The sequence below is a fragment of the Aegilops tauschii genome, chromosome 5 (assembly GCF_002575655.3).
Source record: "Aegilops tauschii subsp. strangulata cultivar AL8/78 chromosome 5, Aet v6.0, whole genome shotgun sequence".
Lineage (NCBI taxonomy): Eukaryota > Viridiplantae > Streptophyta > Magnoliopsida > Poales > Poaceae > Aegilops > Aegilops tauschii.
In genome coordinates this window covers 148,953,599-148,979,241 of record NC_053039.3, presented here as the reverse complement: position 1 = coordinate 148,979,241, position 25,643 = coordinate 148,953,599, and the positions used below count along the sequence as shown (strand labels likewise).

The window sequence follows — 25,643 nt, the reverse complement described above, 5'->3', positions numbered from 1 at the left end:
TCATTTCTTGTTGCTGTATGGGATTACAGCCTTGTTCTTCTTCTTCGCTTCTTTTTCTCTTTTTGCCCTGTTCGGTCCCATTATGACATCGTAGATGATTCTCCATGACTCATATGTTGCGAATGCATCTATTGCCGCATACTTGATAAGCTTGTGTGGCAGCGGGCAAAACCCCCACAGAGTATGGTCCTCCGTGCGGTTAATTTTGTTCTTCATGTCATGGTAGTGAATGTCGATCAGCTTGCCGGCAACATCAGCCAAAGAGTCAAACTTCTTTTTAATGTATGGGTCTCTCCATTCCACCTGAATATCAATGTAGTTGTCGGAGTCCATCTCCAAGCAAGATAGCTTCAGCTTGTTTTTGTCTCCTTCAATGGCGAACCCGACGAAGGTGTATTCATCATTCATGAGGAATTTGTCTAGTTCCATTGGCCTGCAAGATGTTTGTATAGACGGAATATAGTTTATTTTTTAGAACCACCAATGTTTTTTTGTTTTTTCTAAAACTGAAGTGCAACATGAATACCTGAATCTGTTGCAGTGAATAGCTGCTAATACTTTGTACAGGATAACTAGTAAATCTCATAATAGATTCCATAAACAATGCATGTCTGTGCATGTTTGTTTTCTTGAATTGAATTTCATACATGTGTTAGATAGTAATGGTGCAGTTTTCTATTGTTCAGGCAAATAATTTGTATTTGGTAAAACAAAATAAAACTGTGTGTATCGCTAGATCATCTAATTCAAGAATTGAACACATGAGTTACATGTACCAGATGAAAACTGTCAATGAATTCCTATGTCATGCTTTCTAAAAATGAGAACCAAAGTTTAATAATGGCAATTGCGATGAAGAAAATTTAAAATCAATATTGACAAGCAATATTACAGATTGATAATTATTCTCACCTGTCTTTAGTTGTAGAGATGTGGTAGACAAGGAATTCTTTTTCTGGGCATAGCTGGAGCACTGCTGCCCGCTGTGGCTTCATGTAGTGCGTGTACTCGACATCAACGCCGACTAGTTTGACGGGCATTCTGCTGAGCTTCCTCCTGAGCGTGGATAGCATCTTGTCCACGTCTTGACCCTTGCTTGTGCAAACGACATGGAGCTTGTGGTTGCCGTGGAGGTCGACGTCGTGTAGCTCCCTGGAGTACCTGCGACACTGCTTGTACAGAGGTGCATCCGCCATGGCTCTCCTATGCTCTCTCGCGTTTGTTCTGGAGAGAGAGGTTAGTGAAAGGAAGTGTGGAGAAGAAGATGCAATGGGGTTTTTTTGGGGGGGGGGGGCAAAGCAGTTGTGTTTTCTCCTCTTCTCTCCTCTGCTCTCTGTGACAGGACGTGGGAGTGGTGGAGCGGGGTGGTAGCGTGGTGGGGCTGTGTTTTTAGTTACGTGGCAACTGCAAAGTGGTTCTGTTATGAGGAGGCTGACTTAGTGCGTTGGAAATCCGGAACGTCGTCGCCTCTTTTTTCGTGACAAGTTCAGGTATGCACGCAACTGTCAGAAAAATGTGATGATTGTGTTTTCGGTGAATTTTCCTAGTAAGTGCACTTGTTCGCTATCACGACAGAACTGCCTATTTCCACAAAGTGTACTGCATGTAAGTGAAATTTATTCTTCATATACTGTATTATATCAGATCAGGATTCATACAGATGTACGCAAATTACTTTTTTGATGGAGTTCTATCTTATTTTGTCTTTTTTATATGTGATGTTGATGCAGCTTTTGTGTGGATGGAGGGTAGTGTGGATATGGGTATCGGACTGCTTTGCTTAACTAACAGGGCTAAATACTTCATTTTAGCCCTACTGCAATGCAGTAGAAAGAGAACTGCATTTCAAAAATAACAGTATTTCGTGCTTCCACGTGACGAACTGCATTGTTGTAGGTCGTGGACTGCATTTGTACGTTGACTTCGGGCTTCCTGCATTTTATTTATTAGAGCGAACTATTGTTGTTATTCATTTAAAAAATGTTTCTCATTTTCCTTTGATGTTTTATTTTTGTACTTATTGTTTTTTTAGTGGGTCGTGTTATTTTAACTATTTTAGCGTGTTAGGCCTGTGTTAGAGGAGTGAAAATGCATTCGGCCCAAGTAAGCCTATCAGCACGGCTGGTTCCCGGTGCGCTGTGTGTGAGCGATATTGTTTAGTCCCACCTCGCCCATGGAGAGCGCACTCGACCTATTTATAAGCGCTGGCGAGGCAGCAGTATCGAACTCCTCTGGTTACTTATTTGGGCGCTTATACACAGCGCTCGCTGCTCTATCCTCTCGGACCTGTGGGCCGATTTGTGCCCGGCCCCATGCATCATTGCTCAGAACGACTCGCCTACTGTGGGCGCAGACCTACTACGAGACTGGCTGGGGCCCGTTCCACCTGGGTGGTCAATTTTTTTAATATTTTCTCTCTTAGTTATTTTTTCAAATGTAGGGGTGTGCTCTGCTTAGTAAATCATCTTGCACTGCACTCATCAGGTTTCTGTACTGCATATGCACACATTCCGCACTACACATTTTTGCACTACATTTTTGTGCACTGCATGCTGGTCGCATTTTTCTTTATTGTTTTTCCTCTTACTATCCTTTTTCTAGTGTACGGGTGTGCATTGCTTTGTTGGGTCTGTGTGCACTGCATTCGTCATAGTCCTGTGCTGCAGGTTTACACATTTTGCACTGTGTGCATCCTTTTTTGTGCCAAAGTTGTGACTGCTTCTACAAACGTTGCGGACTGCATGACTTGCATTATGGACTGCATCAGGTGCACTAAGTCTATGCATTGTGCACTGCACGAAAGTGCTTCTCTTGTGCTTCATTTTGAGCATGTACTGCACTTCATGCACACATATTGTGAACTGCCTGGTATTACTTTGAAGAAATGCATTCACTTTTATTTGAAATGGTCTGCGGATTATATATTTTTATAAACTTAAATATTTTTAATGATGTGCTGTTAGTGCGTGGGAAGTGCTACAGTCAAAGTTACACCTTTTTGTCCTTTTTCTTTGGTAACATAATCCTTCATTGATTGTCTTTCATTGTTGGTAACTAAATTTCATTAACTCTTGTTTAATTTTCAGTTGACCTTTTTGCATTCCTCTTCTACAAATGTAGGCTAACTTCCAACCTTTCTTTGCAGTTCATTTCTCCTTTGGCCACGACTTCCGCGATTTCTGTCATATGGTTTAGTTGAAGAACTCATAGTGAGAGGGAAATTTGAGTTTACACCTTCAAGCACGGCAAACTTGACAGGATTAACAATAAGACATGGCATACTTGTTGGCAGGATGAATAGTATGAATATGTGTCCAAAATATCTTCTTCTTGTTTTTTCAGGGTTGCTTCTTTCTTTTATGAATATGAATATGAATGCCCTAGCTAGCTTAGCAGCACCATTTGTAGTTGTAGGATCGAAAGTATGTCTAGAGGGGGGTGATTAGACTACTTGACCAAATAAAAATCTAGCCTTTTCCCAATTTTAAGTCTTGCAAGATTTTAGCAACTTAGCACTAGTCAAGTAAACAACCTACACATGCAAGTCTAAGAGTATAGCAGCGGAATGTAAAGTAGTGCACATGAAGGTAAAGGGAGGAGTTTGGAGGGAGCAAACGCAATGTAGACACGGAGATTTTTGGCGTGGTTCCGATAGGTGGTGCTATCGTACATCCACGTTGATGGAGACTTCAACCCACGAAGGGTAACGGTTGCGCGAGTCCAAGGAGGGCTCCACCCACGAAGGGTCCACGAAGAAGCAACCTTGTCTATCCTACCATGGCGATCGCCCATGAAGGACTTGCCTCACTAGGGTAGATCTTCACGAAGTAGGCGATCTCCTTGCCCGTACAAACTCCTTGGTTAAACTCCACAATCTTGACGGAGGCTCCCAAGTGACACCTAACCAATCTAGGGGACACCACTCTCCAAAAGGTAATAGATGGTGGGTTGATGATGAACTCCTTGCTCTTGTGCTTCGAATGATAGTATCCCCAACACTCAACTCTCTCTTACAGATTTGGATTTGGTGGAAAGATGATTTGAGTGGAAAGCAACTTGGAGAAGGCTAGAGATCAAGATTCATATGGTTGGAATGGAATATCTTGACCTCAACACATGAGTAGGTGGTTCTCTCTCAAAAAATGTATGATGTAAGTGTAGGCATGTTCTGATAGCTCTCTCTTTGAATGAAGAGTGGGTGGACGGGTATATATAGCCTCCACACAAAATCTAACCGTTACACACAAATCACCAAACTCGGTGGGACCGAATAATGCAACTCGGTCAGACCGATTTAGTTCAAAATGTGAATGTTAGGATTTTCGGTGGGACCGACATGTCAACTCGGTGGGACCGATTTCAATAGGGTTAGGGCATAACGTAATATCGGTGAGACCAATTACACAAACTCGGTGGGACCGATTTTGGTAACAAGCTAACAGAGAGTTGGTCAGGCAAACTCGGTGGGACCGACTCGCTCATCTCGGTGACACCGAAATGTTACGAAAGGGAAACAGAGAGTTTGCATTGCAAACTCGATGGGACCGATCGCTCATCTCGGCTGGACCGAAACATTACGAAGGGAAACAGAGAGTTTGCAATCCCATCTCGGTGAGACCGAGATCCCTATCGGTAAGACCGAAGTGACTAGGGTTTTGTGGCAGTGGCTATGTCAAATGAACTCGGTGGTGCTGGATAGAAAGTTTCGGTGAGGCCGAGTTTTATTTTTGGTTTGGGACATATGTGGGTATGAGAAAGTGGTTGAGGGTTTTGGAGCATATCACTAAGCATTTTGAGCAAGCAACCCATTAAGCAACACCTCACCCCCTTTTAATAGTATTGGCTTTCCTATAGACTCAATGTGATCTTGGATCACCAAAAGTAAAATGTAGAGTCTTGAGCTTTTGAGCTTGAGCCAATTCTTTGTCTTTAGCATTTTTAGGGGCCCACATTCCTAATCCATGCCATGCAAATCACTGAGCTTTCCTGAAATATTTATCTTGAAATAGCATTAGCTCAATGCGCTATATGTTGTTAATAATTACCAAAACCACCCAGGAATAGTTGCACTTTCAATCTCCCCCTTTTTGGTAATTGATGACAACATATAGATCAAAGCTTCGACAAATGATAATAAGATTGAAATACATCGTCGCTTTGAGAAGTATGTGATAAGCCAGAGCTCCCCCTAAATTTGTGCATTATTTAAAATTTGCTTTTGAATGCAAATGCACAATCGATTAGGATCATGGATCACTCTTCCACGTCACATACATCTTGGTGGAGCGCTCAAAATGATAGACAATTAAAAGCATGCACTCATCACCAAGCAAAGTGAATGATCATATAAGAGATGTAAGAGATAATATCATCCAAGCAAGCATTAAAGTAGCATATGATCAAACAAGTAACTCACACAAATATAGAGTATCAACCAAGCACACAAAAGGTTCAACCAAAAGCAAGAGAGACATAGAAGCAAAGCACTCTCTCTCGAAGCCTATGATCTATACATTTCTCCCCCTTTGGCAACAAGTTACCAAAAAGTTCGAAAATGCATAGTGCTATGCGTCTCTCAGGCTTGGTCTTCAGGAGGTGGTGTAGAGAGAACTCCAAGGACGAAGGCATCTGTTGATGTAGTTGGAGCTGGTGGAGTGGCTGCTGGAGGTGGCACTGAAGTTGTAGCTGCTCGTGCTGGCGCTGTAGCTCTAGTATTTGGTACTGGCACTGCAGCAGACCTCTGACCTCTAGGCACTCACCAAAAAGCATCAGTAGTTGCCTTCCCTTTCCTCTCTTCTGCTTCCTCCTGGAGCTGCTCAACTGCTGTTTGTATCTCAGTAACCTTCAGATCAAGATCATAAAATTTTGCCTCTATGATCCTCTCCAAGCTCTCCTGATTCTGAGTCAGGGTGGCCAAGCCCTTCTCAATCCTCAAAGTAGATTGGATCAGATAAGCCTGCTGATCTTGCTTGCTCTTTAGGAAAACTTGAGATGCTTCCTCAACACTTGGCATCTTGGCAGCTTTCTCAGCCTTAGCTTTGGCTCTCTTCTCTTGTGCTTGAGCTGATGATGGTTCCTCCTCATTCATCACTACAGTGTTGTCTTCAAATTCAGGATATAGGGGTAGATGCTCCTTGTCCAGAAAATATGTTCCTATGCCCATCTTAGCATTGATGAGCTCCTGAATATGTGGGGCATACCCACAACTTCTCTTTTGGTCAGCAGCTGTCCTCTTGATTGTCTCTACAATCAGGCTCATGACCTTAAACTTCTGAGGGACATCAAAAATCTGTAGCAGGTTGATAGAATGTTCTCTGATCATCTTGTGATCTCTTGACTTGGGTAGCAGAGTGTGCCTTAGGATTGTGTTGATGGTAGGCAGACCAGACAACAGATAGTGTACAGATCCAAGCTTGTGAGTCTCCAAAGCTTTATCTGAGATCTCTTTGTACTTGTTTGCCATAGTGTTGTGGTCTTTCTTCTTCTTGGCATACACATCCAAGTCATCTTCATGTTCCTCTGGGGCATTGATCAATTTAGCCCATTCTTCAATAGTGGATTGGTACCTAGTACCTTCAGACATCCATATGATCTTCCCATCTGGATAAAAGTGAGTAGTGGAGTAAAACTGCATGATCAGCTCATCATTCCATTTTGTGAGGTTCTGCCCAACAAATGTGTCAACTCCACATGCTTTGAAGCTGTCATATACTCCTGGGAAGTGATCTTCCTTCTCCTTGATGTACTCCCAATCAACCCATCTCATGTCACATACAATAGGCTTCCTGTCAAGCAAAATTGTCTCATAGAAGTCTTGTTGTTCTTTTGTATGAAATCTGTAATCAACAGCAGTCCTCCTCCTCACAGCATAAGGATCAGACTATCTCCACAGTCTTAGTCCAGCATCCTTTCTGATGTGCATGTCCTCAGCCACTAGATGAGCATCATTGTGGTCTGGAATCTTTGGTTTCATCTTTCTCAAAACAAGAGACTCATCATCCTCTTCTTCAGCTTGAGGCACTGGGGCCTTGTTCTTCTCTTCTGCAGGAATGCTCTTGGTGTTCCTCTTGGGCTTTGGAGGCTTCTGAGCTTGAGCTTTGGGAGTAGTCTTGGGCTTTGATGGAGCAGCCCCTGACTTGATAGCATCTCCCATAAGCTTCTGAGCTTTGGGTGCTGGTGCAGCATCCTCTTCCTCTTCCTCTTCTGAATCTCTTACCATAGTTGATTTTCCAAGAACTTTTGCAGTTGTGGTTCTTGCCCTCTTCTTTTTCTTATCATCTCCTGCTGCTTCACCATCATCAGATTCTATGGTGAATTTCATTGTCTCTCCTGTTGCAACCTTCCTTGGCTTTGACATTGGGAGTCTTCTGGCAGGTGCCTTCTTGTTCAAGCCTGGCTTTGTTGCAGCAGCTGTGCCATACTCCTTCTTCAACACCTTCTTCTTTGATGTAGCCTCATCCTCAACAGCCACATAGTCCTCATCCTCAGAGTCTGAGGTTCTCTTCTTCCTTGCTCTAGTGGCTGCCTTGGGCAAGTTACTAGGTGTGCTTCTACTGCCCTCATCATAGCTGCTTGAGGGATCTGAACCCTCACTCAATTGCACTTGTTCCTCAGATTTGTTCTGACTGTCACTCTGGTCAGACATCTTTGCAATCTCACTGATAGCAGACCCTGTGAATAGATGTAGATGAGGTAGAGTGGATGAGCATCACAAAGTGCAGAGTTTTTGCAAAACAGATGACTCAAAAATTTAGTTTTAGTTCTCCACAAAAAGCATTTCAGAACTACCGATTTGTTATACCTAGTGATACCGAAGGAATTTTGGAGCCTAAACTAGTGTACTCGGTCATACCGAGTCATGGTTCGGTGGCACCGAGACTGCTAGGGTTTCACAGAGAATCGAACTCGGTCACACCGATGTGCAGTTTTCGGTCACACCAAAAATGCATGTGCTATGGCCTAAGCCAAATCGGTGAGACCGATTTCTACAACTTGGTCGGTCCGAGATGAGTTCGGTGGAGACCTAACCCTAAATTTCAAAATCAAATCTAACCTAAAGGATGTTTTCTGTGGATAGAGCGTTTGCATACGTGGTAAAGATCATGGCAAAGCAATGTGCAATGAATCGGAGTTAACGAATTAGCACATAGAGTCGAACCCATACCCTAGTTCGGCGGAGGTTCGCTACGGCGGCAACGGCGGAGCAGATTTCCGTTGACGGCGATGGAAACCAGCGGCGGGAGGTCGCTGGCGGCGAGGAGACGATCCGGAGACCCGAGGAGGCAGAGCAGGACACAGGCGTGGGCTGAGGAGTTTGAAGAAATTTCCAAAATCTCACCCGTGGGTTTATATATCCCGACCCTGTCGGTGTGACCGAGTGGAACAACTCGGTGGCACCGAGATGCAGAATCGCAAGCGGTTATTGCAACTCGATGTGACCGAAAGGTTCAAATCGGTTGCACCGAGATTGAAAAACTAGATCAACTTAGTGAACTCGGTGTGACCGAAGTGGATGACTCGGTCATACCGAAATGCACAAAGAGGTTTTGGAAGTTTAAGTCTATGAAGAATCGGGGACTCCGAGTGCTCCTCACACAGAGTGGTTCGAATCTGACTTGATCAAACTTTGTGATGTAGCATGAATAGAGTTTGAGACGAGAAAAGCATAGATAGCTAGAGAGAGTTCTTAGGCATTCTTGTCCATCCATTTGGCAGAAAAAAAAGCCAAACATTCAAAACAACAAATGGATGTCCTCGAATGAGTAAAATATGCAACCAATATGCTCACACAATAAAATGGCAAATGAAATATGTGACAAATCATGCACAAACACGCTAGCATCTATCAAGCAATTTGGCGATGATTAGGTCATCTATATATGAGTATATTGACTTAGGAGTCAAATGAGAACATTTGATCATAGGTCATACTCATCGTTCAAGAACAAGTGGGGTTACCACTTTTACATAAAGCATTGTTGTGTTCACATGATTAGAGTTGCTTTAGCTCAATTGATTAGAGTAAAGCTCCCCCTAGATGTGATATCCCCCCTAAGAGTGATGAACTAACCTTGGGTTTTGTCGATGATGACTTCATGTAGGTGTTGAAGATGTGGATGCTCAATGTTGATGTAGACCGTTTGGAGCAATCCATTGGAGTGAGTTACACTTTCAATACCTACACGGGTTAGTCCCACAAGGAACAATCCATGGACATAGAGTGATGTACACATGGATGATGTCCATGAAAGCATTAGGTTACCTTGTCCCTTGTCTTACCAACAAGAGGGTTTGTGACTCCTTGAACTAGTGCAAGATATGGAAGTTGTTTGCACACGTTCTTGCCAAAATATATGAGTGAAGTATGTTGGCGGAGTCACCCTCAAGAACTCTCTAGTTCTTCTTCTTCAGGATCCACACCATATTGATGGGAATCCTTGGAGTTGTAGTCGTACTTGATGAAGTAGAAGTTGATGTAGTCTTGGGAACCCACTTGACCAAGGCCTTAGGAGCTTCTTCAAATGCATCAATCTCCTCTTGAAGCTTGTCCTTGCCTTTTTGCTTGTGGTCTTGTGGTGGAAGATCATCTTGAGCTTGTGTTCCTTGGAAAGAAGTAGGATCATACTTCTCTTGTTGAGGAACAAACTTCGTCTTAGGGTATTGATCTTCGTCCCACTCAACTCCATTGGCATTGAACTTCCGTTCAAAACCAATACCTTGATTCTTCCGGTGTCTTCCTTGCTTGCGTACAATTTCCTCAAATTGCTTACTTCCGGCAAGACTCTTGTAGATACCCTTCTCTATAATTCCCTTCAATAAGCTATTTTCTTGCTCAAGTGTGACTTGGCTAAGAGAATCATTAGTGGAATCAAGAGAACTACTAGAAGCAACAACATTGGATTTTGCATGATTATTGTTACTACTAGATGAAGAATCTTTCTTACTCTTGTTGCTAGATTTTACTTGTGGCATGTAAGTAGACAAGAGTAAATGCTTGGCAATGTAAGAAGAACTTTTCTTGCAAAGATCATCATTGATTGCCTTTAAGAACTCATGCTCTTTCTCAAGGTTGATCTTTTCAAACCGTAGCTTCTCATGAGTTTTTAAAAGTTCTCGATGATCTTCCAAGGTAGTTTCATGAGCTAACTTAAGAGTGTTTAGTTCTTTAGTTAGACGCTCAATCTCCTTCTTACCATCGTCATTCGTTTTGTCTTGATTAGCATGATTAGTAGCAAGTTCATCATAGTTTTCATAGCTAGAGTTTTCAACAAGTAAATCATCATCTCCTAGCAAATCATCTTCATCACTATTGAAATCAACATACTCGGGGTGTGATACCTTTGGGCCTTTAGCCATGAAGCATCTTCCAATTCCTTCATTTGGTGAGTCAAATATGTCATAGGCGTTGGTTGACACAAGTGCTAGACCGGCAACACCTTCATCTTGAGTATATTCGGAGTCGGAGTGATAACTTCTTTCGGAGTGATGGTCGGAGTCGGAGCCAAACACCCATTCACCAACATGAGCTTGATGTCTTCGCTTTGTGTAGATCCTTGATGATTTGTCCTTCCTTTCTGAATCCTTGCTTCCCTGAGAGGTTCTACGTTCGTAATGATCATCTCTACTCCTTCTCTCTCTTGGTGGTGATTCTTCTCTTCTACTTCTTCTTTTAGGAGAATCTTCTCTTGTTTTGTAGGGAGCCATACACTCATTGGAGTAGTGTCTGGGTCTTCCACAATTGTAGCAATTTCGTTCATGACTTGAAGATCTTTTGTCATTGTAGGACCTTGACTTGGAACTTCTTTCCTTGCTTCTACTCTTGTAGAACTTGTTGAAGTTCTTCACCATTAGGCTCAATTCTTCATTGAAGGTTTGTTTCTCACTAGATGACATTTGAGCATCACATAAGGCTTTGTAAGCACCACTTGACTTGTTGTGAAGCTCTTCCTTATCCTTGAGTGAGATCTCATGCGCAACAATTCTTCCAATGACTTCCGTTGGCTTGAGATCTTTGTAATTGGGCATCATTTGGATCAATGTGCACACGGTATCATATTTTCCATCCAATGCTCTTAGGATCTTCTTGATGATGAATCTATCGGTCATCTCTTCACTGCCTAAGCCGGCAATCTCATTTGTGATGAGAGCAAGCCTAGAGTACATTTCAGCGGCACCTTCACCATCCTTCATTTTGAACTTGTCAAGTTGACTTTGAAGCACATCCAATTTGGATTCCTTGACGGAGTCGGTACCCTCGTGCATATCAATCAAAGTATCCAAAATTTCCTTTGCATTCTCAAGACGGCTGATTTTGTTGAATTCTTCGGGGCACAATCCGTTGAAGAGAATTTCACAAGCTTGAGCATTGTATTGCAGCATCTTCAACTCTTCCGCGGTAGCTTCACGGTTCGGTTCTCTCCCATCAAAGAATTCACCTTGCAAGCCAATACACACAATAGCCCAAACGGCGGGGTTATGTCCAAGAATATGCATTTTCATCTTATGCTTCCAACTAGCAAAATTAGTACCATCAAAGTAAGGACCTCTATGGTGGTAATTTCCCTCTCTAGACGTCATACTCTCCTAGGTTGTGAAACCAAGGCTATGATCACCAAAAGCTATGGAAATCAAGGTAAATGGAGACCAAAGCTGTGATACCAGTTGTAGGATCGAAAGTATGTCTAGAGGGGGGTGATTATACTACTTGACCAAATAAAAATCTAGCCTTTTCCCAATTTTAAGTCTAGGCAGATTTTAGCAACTTAGCACTAGTCAAGTAAACAACCTACACATGCAAGTCTAAGAGTATAGCAGCGGAATGTAAAACATTGCACATGAAGGTAAAGGGAGGAGTTTGGAGGGAGCAAACGCAATGTAGACACGAAGATTTTTGGCGTGGTTTCGATAGGTGGTGCTATCATACATCCACGTTGATGGAGACTTCAACCGACGAAGGGTAACGGTTGCGCGAGTCCGCAGAGGGCTCCACCCACGAAGGGTCCACGAAGAAGCTACCTTGTCTATCCCACCATGGCCATCGCCCACGAAGGACTTGCCTCACTAGGGTAGATCTTCACGAAGTAGGCGATCTCCTTGCCCGTACAAACTCCTTGGTTCAACTCTACAATCTTGATGGAGGCTCCCAAGTGACACCTAACCAATCTAGGAGACACCCTCTCCAAAAGGTAATAGATGGTGTGTTGATGATGAACTCCTTGCTCTTGTGCTTCAAATGATAGTCTCCCCAACACTCAACTATCTCTCACAGATTTGGATTTGGTGGAAAGATGATTTGAGTGGAAAGCAACTTGGAGAAGGCTAGAGATCAAGATTCATATGGTTGGAATGGAATATCTTGACCTCAACACATGAGTAGGTGGTTCTCTCTCAGAAAATGTATGATGGAAGTGTAGGCATGTTATGATAGCTCTCTCTTCGAATGAAGAGTGGGTGGAGGGGTATATATAGCCTCCACACAAAATCTAACCGTTACACACAAATCACCAAACTCGGTGGGACCGAATAATGCAACTCGGTCAGACTGATTTAGTTCAAAATGTGAACGTTAGGATTTTCGGTGGGACCGACATGTCAACTTGGTGGGACCGATTTCATTAGGGTTAGGGCATAATGTAATCCCGGTGAGACCGATTACACAAACTCGGTGGGACCGATTTTGGTAACAAGCTAACAGAGAGTTGGTCAGGCAAACTCGGTGGGACCGACTCGCTCATCTCGGTGACATCGAAATGTTACGAAAGGGAAACAGAGAGTTTGCATTGCAAACTCGATGGGACCGATCGCTCATCTCGGCTGGACCGAAACATTACGAAGGGAAACAGAGAGTTTGCAATCCCATCTCGGTGAGACCGAGATCCCTATCGGTAAGACCGAAGTGACTAGGGTTTTGTGGCAGTGGCTATGTCAAATGAACTCGGTGGTGCTGGATAGAAAGTTTCGGTGGGGCCGAGTTTTATTTTTGGTTTGGGACATATGTGGGTATGAGAAAGTGGTTGAGGGTTTTGGAGCATATCACTAAGCATTTTGAGCAAGCAACCCATTAAGCAAGACCTCATCCCCTTTTAATAGTATTGGCTTTCCTATAAACTCAATGTGATCTTGGATCACTTAAAGTAAAATGTAGAGTCTTGAGCTTTTGAGCTTGAGCCAATTATTTCTCTTTAGCATTTTGAGGGGTCCACATTCCTAATCCATGCCATGCCAATCATTGAGCTTTCCTGAAATATTTATCTTGAAATAGCATTAGCTCAATGAGCTATATGTTGTTAATAATTACCAAAACCACCCAGGGATAGTTGCACTTTCAGCAGTCTCACTCTATTCTTGGGCCAATTTTGCCTGCCATAACAATAAGACAGGGCATACTTGCAGGATGATGAAACCATGTATAATTTACTGAACTGCTTCTATTTGGTCGTTAACCTGCTGCTTCTTCATGGTGTCTGGCGTGTGTCTAATGTTGCACTTTCCTTTTATCTGTGGCGGTGTTGCTGGTTCTTGTCTTTGTACCATTGTGTTTGTAATCCCTTGAGTGGTGGTTGATGGCGGATTTTGTTTTCCAGCGCTGTCAACTGCAACCTTCTTGGCTCCTCGCGTGGTGGTTGATGGCGGCTTTTGTTTTCAGCACTGTGAACTGCAACCTTCTGTGCTCCTAGCGTGATGGTTGATGGCGGCTTTCATTTTCCAGCGCTGTGAACTACATCCTTCTTTGCTCCTTGCGTGATGGTTGATGGCGGCTTTCGTTTTCCAGTACTGTGAACTACAACCTTTCGTGCTCCTACCTTGTTTTTTGAATGTGGTGTCGTTCTCGGTTGTTTCTGTACAGCAGCATTCCCTTGTGGTGGTCTTGTGGGCATTGTTTCTTCTTGTTTTTCGTCCTCTTCACTCTCTTCACTCTCTTCTTCCTCTTCCTCCTCTTCTTCATCTGCTTCTTCATAAGCCACTCCTTTTTCAGTTTCTTCATGTTCTTCGTCCTCTTCACTCTCTTCTTCTTCCTCCTCCTCTTCTTCATCTGCTTCTTCATAAGCCATTTCTTCTTCAGTTGTGTCACCATCTTCTTCTTTGATTTCATCTTCTTTGTCTTCCTCGTTACTGATCTTGTTCTTTTGGGGCAGGTTCTTGAATTGCGTCTCTTCCTGTTTTTGCAGATGCTACAACGTCTCGGTTTCATCCATTTCTTAGTGTTGTGAGTGGAATATCTGTTTGGTTGTGCATCTCCATGTCCTCGGTTTTCTTGTTCATTTCATTTTGTACATGTCTTGGAATTGTGGCCGCTGATTTCATTCATGTCTTCCACCTTCTTATTCCCAGTGGGTGACCATCACTGTCCAGCTCAGGCTGTGGCTTAATGTTTTTGTCATCATTTTTCTCCTTGCATGCAACCTTTTTCTAGGTTGCATCGCCCCCTTTCTTCCTTCCTCTTGTGTTTGAAACAGGAGGTGGAAGAATTGTTTCTTTTTTTATTTCACCAGTTGTGCTGTGTTCGGTATTATCTACTACCTCGGTATTATTGTCTTGCTGGGATTTCTCTGCTTGCTTTAGTTTTGCTTCTTCTTCTTGTTCGTGGAGCACATCAACTTCCTTGATCAGTGCCCTCATATCAGACAATGCTCTATGGCACCCAGCGTCGGACCTTGTCGCTCTGTTTGCAAGGTCCATTGTTGTTTTTGTCAGCAATTTTCTACGGCAAAAAAGCGAGCTTCCATCTGGTGCTGTTTGTTCGTAGTCTCTTGTGTCAAAAGTCGCATCTGATCTTGCATTTCGAGTGTATATTTTCATGATGTACACCTCAGGAATCTTGAGTACTCTCAGGTGAGAAAGCATGCATAACACATGGACGCAAAAGAGGCCTGCAGACAACACATGTTTTCTTTGTTTTGTAAGTGAACTGCATGAAATTAATAAACACAAATTTTTATGTTTTTGTTATTTGTTCATCTTAAGGAAGTGAACTTCACTTGGTTTTTGTGAATTACTCAAGCATGTGGGCTTTTAAAGTTCAGTAAGTGAGCTTTCATGCATGACTATCAGATATTAGGATTTTATTTGCTAGCGAGTCGCACCTATGTGTCCAGAGTTTGCACTCACATTCGTAGACACCTTTCTCTTCATCGGGGACCACTTGGAAATTATGCCTTGCCTAGTCAAATGCATACGATCTATTGTAGTGGTGTACGATGTACTTTGTCCGGTTCTCAAGGCACCGTTCTGCTCTGAATGCAGTGTTGCGGTAGAGTGTTTCTTTGAAATCTGCAAAAACTGCCCTTGTATATACTTTTGATAGCTGAACTTCGAACCCAAATTGTGTTGTTGTCTTTACCTCTGACTGCCTGATCAGAAAATGCAGCGTTACGAATCAGAGGAATGAAAATTTTGTTTGTTTTTGTAGTTGTATTTAGCAGTTTTTGATGGACATTTTGTTTACCTCACTTGCTACTGTCTCTGCGTGCTCGACGGCCTTCCTGGTCTGAATGCACTTGTCCACCTACTGAGCAAACAGATGGAGATCATGCTTCTCTTTGACGAAGTTTTTCTTCAATATGCGGTTCATGCTCTCGCTTCTCTGCGTGGAAGTCCTCCGAGCACAGAAAATTTCCTTGTAGTAAGCTAAGATCCACTCGTGCCTGTCATCCCACCGTGAATTCATCACTTCGTCGTTTTGCAAGTTGTATTTCTGGCTGAGGTCCTTCCATGCCCGTTCAAATTCTGACGGCATTAGTGGGTGGTTCGGCACCGCATTGAGGTCATGCTTGAGTTTCTCATGCGCCTTATACAGCAAGGCGAGGTGGTCTTTGTACTTCTTCATGATATGCCACTGACACAACTTATGTAATGTATCTGGGAGGATTGTTTTTAATGCTGCCTTCATCAAAGAACACTAGTCTGAGAAGGCACAAATAGTGTTTTTTATTAAGTTGTTTGTGTGTAAGAGAGACGGAAGAAATAGAAGTGTACCAAAAAAGCGTAAGTATACAGGTGTTGTTTTTTTGTACCTGTGAGCACGCAGATTGGCAGCTTGTTGTTCATACACCTAAGAAATGTTTTGAAAACCCACTCGAATGACGGTATTGTTTCATCTCGCACGGAGGAAATAGCAAATATGGTGCTCTGTAGATGATGGTTCACACCCACGATGTCGGTGGAAACGACACCTATGGGATCACGTGGATCCCTTCTACGGTTTGGCAGGGAAGAGGGGTGGGGCAAAGAGCGGATCTAATGATCAACACGACGGATTTTTACCCAGGTTCGGGCCGCTGAGAAGCGTAAAACCCTAGTCCTGCTTGAGTGTATATTCTGTGTTCTTGAGCTTCGGCTAGCTGCTACGCATGCAAGCTGGGCCGAGAGGTTTAAAAGTATGAATCCCCCTCCAGTATGCCTTGGGCCTCGTTTTATATGTCCAAGGGGTTGCCACAGTGGCACACAGGAGGTGTAAAGTAGCTACAGTGTCTATGTTTATCATCGGCGTCTTAGGACAAACGTATTAAATGCACTGCTTATGTGCCCTTCAGCTTTATCGGGGACGGGAGTAGAACCCGTCCCGCCCGTCGCCGCCCTGCTCCGTCTTGACATGCGTCCATGCCGACGAGGCATGCAGCACCAAGTTGCGCGGCCAGCTGCTGTGCTGGAGAGGTGGCAGGATCTTCACGAAGATCTGCATGCCACCACGCAGGTGCTTGCTAGGCTGGCAGGCCGGCCACTGCGCTGGAATGGTGACGGGGTTCCGGAGTCTTGCTGCGGTCTTGTCGATGTCCCCGACAAGGATCTTGCCGGGGCCTCGCAAACATCCTCGACAAGGATCTTGCTAGGCACTTTGTCTTCTGGCATTCACAAAGATCTGCACGCCACTACGCGCGCCCCCCTGGGTCTTGGCCTTGACGCTGTTGATGGTGTCAGAGCTCTCAACCACAAGGGTGGTGCTCTTGTTAGTGCCCTGCTAGTCGTCCCGGCAAGGATCTTGCCGGGGTCTCGCAAGCCGTCCCGGAAAAGATCTTACCGGGGATCCAGCTCGTCCTCTGTTCTCTGTTTTCTGGCTTGGCCGCTTCTCTTCGCCTTGTATCTCGTCCCCAGCTACCCCCGTCAAGCCGTGCTAGGGGCGCGGCTGCAACTGTCCGTGCATAAGTAAGGGGTACCAAAAAGGGCCCAAACTTTAGTACACCGACAGGAGCCCCCGGGCCTGGGCCATACATGAGTATGAAGCGTCGTTGGGCCAGGCCCAAACAGTGCACGGGTATGCGTGGCAGGGGATAACTGCTGTAATCTTCTCGTCTGCTGCGCTTCCCCATGACCCGTATTGAGTGCGTGGCGTGGGGGTCATGCGTGAGACGGTTGCAGCACGCCTGTGCCTGCGCCAGTGCCTTCACATCGAACAATAAAGAGGCAGCCCCGCGCCTTCCCCATAAAAAGAGGAATCCGTAGGGGTGCTGCTCATTTACCCCTTTCGCCCATTCCGATCTAGGAAACCGCTGTCTCCTTCTTCCTCCTTGAGTCCAATCCAGAGCTTTCTCCTCCGCCCATTGCCGCCGCACCCTCACCACTTTCGGTCCCCCACCCTCCGTCGGCTGCTATGGCGCCCAAAAACAAGGGCAAGGGAGCGCTCAAGGTGAGCGAGGGGGAATAGGTGCCAGAGATCGAGCTGGTGAAGATGCGGAGGGAGCGCGTCGTCTTCACCCTTGGGCTCGACGTGCGCGCGCTCAAGGATCGGTACCAGTATATCTGGGGGAAGGAGACGATGGGGCATCCCGCTACTCGTGTCATCCCTGGTCCCAACGCCGCGCCACGTCTAGATAAATTCCCCTTCTTCGTCGATTATCTCTACTGCAGGCTCTGCCCCCATTCTCGGATTTCTTCCTTGACATCATGTATACCTTCGGCTTCCATCTTTTGGATTTCATGCCGAACGCCATGGCGTGTATGGCTATCTTTGCCCACCTCTGTGAGAATTTCGCCGGGGTGGTCCCCAACACGGTGCTCTTCCGCCACTATTTCATCCCCCCACATCCGGCGAGGAGGGGCGCTGTCCGGCTGTGCTATCTGGATCCCGAGGGCTTTCTGCCAGGAGACGTATCCAAACGAGACCCAGAAGGAGAAGTGGGACGAATGGTGGCACAGGTGGTGCTGGATTGTGGAGAAGGAGCCGCATCCATTTTGCACCCCCCGGCAAGCGCAAGTGGTCCGTCGCGACAACTGGGCCGACCTCAACCCTCAGGACAAGATGCTCACAGTCGCCACCACCAGAATCCATCGCCTCAAGACCACCGGGCTCACTCTGGAGATGATCGTGGCCGATTTCCTCCACCGCCGTATCGCCCCCCTACATAACAAAGGGAGGCCGGCTTGGGAGTTCCGGAATGTGGCAGATATTATGTTGTGCCCTCGCCTGAATCGCAACTTTATGGTGATGCAGCATGCGTCCCTCTACTCAAAGCTGTTCCAACTTAAGGTCGACAAGACCGGCAAGGTCGGCAAGGCCGAAAAAGCCGACAAGGCTAAGAAGGCCGACAAGCCGTTCAAGTTGCCGACGGCCGTGTTCCCCTTGTGCAACAACTCCGCCCGGTCCTCCATCATCGCCATGATACCGGAGTTCAATGCTCATGGCCTTGACAAGAGCTGGGTCGAGCCAGATGAGGTGCGGGTGCAAGAGTTCTTTGACAGCTTGTCGGAGCAGCGTATCCGCGAGGAAACACAACTCGTCTGCGACACCACCGACGAAGAGGTGGCGTACATCGCCACCAGGGCGGAGAGGCAGCTCTTGCCGCGGCAGTTTCCAGGAAAGCGAGGCCGGGGCCGAAGAATACTTTGCTGAGCAGGCGGAGACCACCGGGGAGCACAACGGCGGCGCCACCGGGGGCCCTTCTGCCGAGGAGGCGTCCGAAGAGGCGGCCGACACGACGGACGAAGAGGAGCTGCCCGAGGAGCCCCTAGTCCAGGGGAGGAGGAAGCGCGTCCTCCGGTGGTTTGGCTCCAGCGAGCCAGTGCGGCGAGCCTCCTCGCCCGAAGAGGTCCCTGTCAAGAGGGCAACCGGCAAGGCCGCACAACGGCAAGAGGCTTAGGCGCAACCGTGCGCCATACGAGGCACATGGCCGCGACAGCAAAGGAAGCAGTGGCCGCCGCCTCCTCCACGGCCAAGCGGCCCAGGCCTCCATCTCCACCCCTTCGTACGGACACCATACCAGAGGCCGTCTACGACCTCTCTTCCATGAGCCCGAATAGGAGGAGGCCAGAGCAAGAGGACGAAGAAGGGGACGAGTAAGTGCTCCACCACCTTCTCTATTTCCTGAATCTCTGTTTTGGTTATCTCGCATGACTTGATCTCGTCTTGGCTTACCTCTGTAAGGAGACATTGGCACAGAGGATGGCGAAGAGGGCCAAGACCTCGACAGGCGACGAGCCCCTAGCAAGCACCCCAAGCGCGCCGGAGGTGATCACGATTAGCCCGGGCCCCAGTCCACGACGCAACCCCCGACTCAGCCCCCAGCATGAGTTCATTACCCACTTTCCGCAGGCGAGCACTGGGGTGTGTGTCTTCACCGTTAATCTTGCATGGTTTGCAGGGGAAGAGCAGCAACAGGAGGGGCTGCCAAGGGCCGCCCCCAACACGCCTCCTCCATCAACCACCACACCACCCAGGGAGGGGACCCCGGCAAGGGCTTCCACCGGCGAGCCCACGCCGCCAAGGGAGAGACCCCGGCAAGGGCCCCCGTCGACGAGCCCACGCATGCGGAGGGAGAGCTGGCAAGCAGAGGTGCTGGCGGCTCCATCCCGGAAACGAGTGTTGTCGGGGAGGGAACCTCTCCTCTCGAACTCGTTGTTGGTAAGACGCCCTCCTCCTGGTCTTGACCAGTTCTCTAGTGTAATTTCTTTTTTGCTTCGAAATTCAATCCTGGTTTCGTCTTTTTCTCTCCCTTGGTTTTCAGATCTCTCCTCGGTGGGTCAGATGGATATCGATGCTACCATCAAGGAGACCGCCAAGGATGCTGTCGGTGTACAAAAGTAGGGGTCCCTTTTTGTACCCCTTTACTTGTGCGCGGGCAGTCGCAGCCCCACGCCTGTGGCCACGCTTGGCGGGGCAGAAGAAGCAAAGATTACCAGAGCCATGCTCAAGACCAGAAGCATGAAGAGCTGAGGGGCGAGGTGAAACTTCCCCGGCAAGGCCCTTGCCGGGGTGGCCTTCACATCCCCGGCAAGAGCTTCGCCGGGGTAACTCGCCCAACACCAGCAGAGCCACCGCCCTTGAGCCTGAGAGTTCCGGCATCATCAACCACATTGGAACCAAGGCTCGGGAGGTTCCTCCATGGTGGCATGCAAATCTTTGTGAAGACCAAGAACATACAATGTTAAATGAGGACCAGAAGACGGAGACCCCAGGCAAGACCCTTGCCGGGGACACCTACGAGACCCCGGCAAGGCCCTTGCCGGGGCCCCAGCAAGGCCCTTGCTGGGGACATATGCGGGGCCGCAGCCAAGCCCCCACCTGCCAAGGCTCCACCGCCGTTCCAACACAGAGATCAACCCGCCAACAAGGGAAGCGCCTGCGTGGCGACGTGCAGCTTCCAGGCCAACTCAACAAGCACTTGCGTGGTGGCATGCAGATCTTTGTGAAGACTCTGCCACCACGCCAACTCAGCAGCCAACCAGCCAGCATGGCGCTGTGCACCTAGTCAGCCTGGACGCGCGTCGGAGCGAGGCGAAGCGGCAACGGATGGGATGGGCTTTGTTACCGCCCCCGATAAAGCAAGAGGACACCTAAGTAGCGCATTTAATGCGTTTTGTCATGTGATGTCAGGCGATAAACTCGACCACTGTACAACTTTCCACCTCCTATGCGCCACTTGGGCAGCCCCTTTTGACTATAAAAGGAGGCCCACAGCATAATGAGAGAGGATTCGAACTTTTTGGAGCCGGCACGCTTTGTAGCTAGTCCAAGAACACCAGATAAACCCAAGCTAGCAGGAGTAGGGTGTTATGCATCACTTGCGGCCCGAACCTGGATAAATCTCCCGTGTTGATCCCTTAAACCCGCTCTTTCCACAGCTCCGCGCCGCCGACCATAGAAGGGATTCCCCGTGATCCCATAGGTGTCGTTTCCACTGACATCTTTGGCGCGCCAGGTAGGGGAGCGCAAGCTGTGAAAATCTGGTTTGAAGGTCAGCGCATCGACTTCTTCACGGGGATGGCTCGATAGGAGAAGGCGACGCCTATCAGCCGCCCTCTGGCACCGCCCGCAGCCGCGACAGCCATCCGCGTGGCCATGAAAAGCTAAGCCATGCAAAATTTTGAGTAATTTCATTTTTATGGGTCTGTCTTCCTTGAAAGATCTCGTTCCTTGTATGGGAAACCTGCACGTAATGGGATGCTTCCGCTATTGGCAACACCCTTTCTCTGTTTCGAGCCCGCTCGATAGTTGAAGCGGCCGCTTTGAGAACCGCAAGGTGGCCTACCCGCTACCAGCAGTGCTCTTGTTCTGTTTCTAGTCCGCTCGACAGTTCAAGCGACCGCGCTGGGGGCGGCAAGGTGGCTTGCCCGGCAGCAAGCGCCCCCCGGCAGGCTCCTAAGGATCCGTCCTCAAAGCACCCCGGCATGGGTTTACGTGCCGGCAGCCTTATCCGACCAAGCGTAGGGTGCAAACATACAAGAAGGATCTAACGGGAAGATAGCGTGCTTGATCTTAAAGTACTGCAAAGTTATATTACATCAAATAATCATTGCGGTTCTAACTTAAGATAAAATTGTCTTGGTCTTGAACTCGCAGCGGCGATGAGAAACGGGGTGCCTAGTCCCGGCGCTAGCCCTCCACCCTCTCGACTCCGTCGACGCAGTCGATGATGGGCTTGATATGCTCCTTGAGCACTGTGAGGTCCGTCTCCTCCGGCAAGCTCTCCAACGCGTCGGCAAAGTTGATGGTGGGGTTCCAGAATGCCACCTTGGTGAGCACCTTGGTCAGGGCACCCCGGCAGAGCCTCCCGGCCTCGTTGGCCAGATAAGCCGCTCGGTTGGAGTGGAGCCGCTCCAGGGCGTCGAGGATGCGCTCGAAGAACAAGGTTAGCCTGAGGTTGGGGCTTGTGTTCCTGTCCTCGGAGAGCTTGATGTCGACGGCTAGCGGGGTGGTGAGTTTCCCTGTGACAGCGACGAGGCGGCTGATCCAGAGGTTCATGACCTTCGCGTACTCCTCGTACTCGGCGGCGCCATCCCTCCGCAACCGTTTCTCCTCCTCCAGGTCCTTGTTCAGGGTCTCCTCGTGAGCCCCGGCCTCTGAAAGCTTCCCCTCCAAGCCCTCCAACTTCAGCTTCAGGTCATTGATGGAGTCGTTGGCCTTGGAGAGTAGCTCAGCCTTGCCGAGGACTGTGGCCTGCGCCTCCGCCAAAGCGCCGTTGGCCGCGTCCCTCTCCTCCGTCAGCTCCAAGACCTGTTTCTTCAGCCCTTCCCGCTCCACCTCCAGCTCTTTCACCTTGTCGGCGTGGACCAGGGCCTGAGCATTGAGTGCCTCCTTGTGCCTCTGCTCCAGCTCTTGGGTCCGCTGCGCGACGAGCTTCTCGACCTCCTCATCCTTGCCGCGGAGTGTGGCGGCGAGCGCCTCCTCACGGGCGGCAAGGTCCTCCTCCTGGATGTTCAGCTAAGCCTGGTGCTGGTGCCGAGCGGCCTCGTCCTTGGCGGCCTGTTCCTTCGCCGCCTCCTGGGCCTTCTTGATGTTTGCCTGCTTCAGGACGAGCTCCTGTTTGCGCTCGGCCAGCAAATCCTGGGCGACCTTCAGTTCTTCATGGGCCTTGCAGAACCAGGCTTGCATCTCGGTGACGCGCTCCTCAAGATCCGCCTCTGCCTTGTCCGCCGCCACCATCCTGGATAGTGCCTTGTCCAGGCGGGCATGGTGGAGCTCCTGGAGCTTTTGGAAGTTGACGCTCATGGCCCGAAGGAGCTGCTCCTCTTGGGAACCGCTGCCACCGGCGCTCGGTTCGTCAACAACCTCAAGCCCGGCGGCGGCGAGCGCCTCGTCGTCGAACACCTCCCCCTCGGTTGGCGCCCTGGTGCTCGCCGTCCCTAGGAGGTGGACGAACAGGTTGTCAGCCACCTTCAAGTACTTGCCCGAGCCGGAGGCTGCAGAGGAGGAAGGCTGGTCGTCAACCACCCCCTCCCCGGCAGGACCCTTGCCGACCTCCTCGGCAGCGGCCTTGCCGGCCTCCCCGGTAGGCCCCTTGGCGGCACCCTCAGTGGTGGTCTTGGCGGCCTCCTCGGTGACGATCTTGTCAGCCTCGGCGTCCCTGGCGACCTCCTCGATGACGGTGTCAATGTCCTCCCGGTCCACCGAGGAAGGGTCTGGATACCAAGAAGAGGAATGAGTTGGGGCCACGGTCAAGGTTCAAAAAAAGGAGAAAGAACAGGGAAGGGAAGCAAACAACTTACCCATGCCGGACAGGGAAGAGGTGGCGCCCTCCCTGCCAGCATTTGTTGCCGGGGCAGAACCACCGGCACCCAAGTTCGCCTCCTCCTCCTCCATATACGTGGGCTCGGTGGTGGATTCCCTTGCCGGGGACGCCCCTCAGAGCGGCGTAGTCGAGGGTGGTGGCGTGTTGGGGGTGGCCCTCGGCGACTCCTCCTGCTGCTGTTCTCCTCCTACAAACCCGGCAAGGTCAGCATCAAGGATTCACACCCCAATGTTCATTAGTGAAGGAGTGAATGATGAACTCATGCTGGGGGCTGAAGCGGGGGCTGCGTCGGGGGCTGCTGTCCGGGCTGCTATCCACCAACACTGGCGTACGCGAAGTACCTGCCGGGGGCTTGTCGCCCGTCGAGGCCTTGGCCCTCTTCGCTACCCTTTGGGCCAGCGTCTCCACATCCCTGTCAAGACGACATCAAATCAAATAAGGATAACATGGGCGTAAGGACAGTAGATGATGGGGGATGAAATACTTACTCATTCTCCATCTCCTCCTCCACTGGCTTCCTCTTCCTCTTCGGGCTAAAAGACCCGAGTTCGAATTCGGCCTCCAGGGTGCTGTCCGAGGGAGAGGGAGAAGGGGATGGGGTCCGGCGCCGCTTGGACGAGGAGGAGGCAGTCACCGTCTTCTTCACCACCGTGGCCTTCACCGCCCTCTTCGCTGCCGCGGCTGTCATCGCCCTCATCTGGCGCATGAGATGCTCCTGAGCCGGTTGCCGCTGCACGTTCCTACCGGGTTGGACCGGCTCGCCGGAGCTGGCCCGCCGTAGGACGCGTTTCTTCCCCGCGGATGGAGGGTCGTCCACTTCAGTTTCCTCTTCGGGCGACTCCTCGCCCGCGTCTTTGATAAGGGGGGACTCAGCGCCGGCACCGCTGGCCTCCCCGACAGACTCCGCCCACTGGGTGAGCTCCTTCTCCTCCGCGGCCGCGTCGACTTCGTCCTCCACGGCACCGGCGCTGCCAGCCTCCTTGGCAAGCGCTGCCTCTGCCGCCCTGGCGGCGATGTAATCCAGCTCCTCCTTGGTGGTGTCGCGGATGAGCTCCGGCTCATCGCGAACATAGCTCTCCGACAAGTTGTCGAAGAACTCCTGCAGTTTCTCTGCTGGTGGCTCGGCCCAGGCCGGGTCGAGGCCGTGCGCGTTGAAGTCCGGCGTCATAGCGATAATGGCAGACTGACGAGAGTTGTTGCTTAGTGGGACCACTCCCACCGGCAACCTAGACAGGGGCCCCTTGACGGCCTTGCCGGACCTCGCGGCCCTGCCGGTCCTCTCAGCCCAACCGTCGTCGCCCACATTGAGCTGGAAGAGCCTCTATAAAAAATGGGCATGCCCCATCACCGTGAAGTTATGCTTCAGGCCAGGGCAGAGCCTCATGACGTCGGCCGCATTCCTGAAGTCCCAGGCCGGCCTTCCCTTGTTGTGCAGCGGGGCGATTCAGCGACGGATGAAATCCACCCCAATCATCTCGAGGGTGAGCCCGGCCATGGTGAGGCGATGGATCCTGGTGGTGGCGACCGAGAGCTTCTTGTCGTTGGCGTCGAGGTCGCTCCAGTCCCTGCGGCGGGTCGGCGGGCTTTGACGAACCCGACAAAACTCCTACAGATCCTCCTCCTTGATCCAGAGCCACCGGCCCCGCCACTCCTCCCACCTCTCCTTCTGGGCACCCTCCGGGTACGTGCCCTTCTCCTGGGCCCTCGGGATCCAGGCGATGCTCCCAGAAATGGCATCCCCTGGCTGGATGCGAGGATAGAAGTAGTGGCGGAAGAGCGTCGTGCTGGGGAGCACTCCGGCAAAGCCCTCACAGAGATGGGCGAAGAGAGCCATACACGCCACGGCATTCAGCATGAAGTCAAGGAGATGGAAGCCATAGGTGTGCAGGATGTCATTGAAGAAATAAGAGAAAGGGGGGCAGAGCCCGCAAGAAAAGTAATCGACGAAGAAGGGATATTGATTTGGGCCGGCTTTGGCGAAATCGGCAGGGATGATATGCGTGGCAGGGTGCCCCATCGTCGCCCTCCCCCACAAGGGCTTGAAGTAGTCCCTGAGGTGGACTGCATCGACCGTCGAGGGGAAATAGGCGTGTTGCATCCGCAGCACCACCAGCTCACTCTCCCGCACCTCCTTCTCCCCGGCGTCCTTGGCCGCTCCCTTGCCCTTGCTGGTTTTGGCTGCCATGGTGGCTGGAAGAGGGC

The 25,643-nt window shown here is 49.3% G+C and overlaps 1 protein-coding gene across 1 annotated transcript; it reads right to left on the bottom strand.

Annotated features, from left to right (window-relative positions):
- On the bottom strand, positions 1–1,196 carry LOC109780167 (uncharacterized). Its single transcript, XM_020338746.1, has 2 exons — positions 913–1,196; positions 1–433 (listed from the first exon to the last, which is right to left on the bottom strand). The coding sequence occupies exons 1-2, from the start codon at positions 1,194–1,196 to the stop codon at positions 1–3; spliced, it is 717 nt and encodes a 238-aa protein (XP_020194335.1).
- Positions 1,197–25,643: the final 24,447 nt, after the last annotated feature.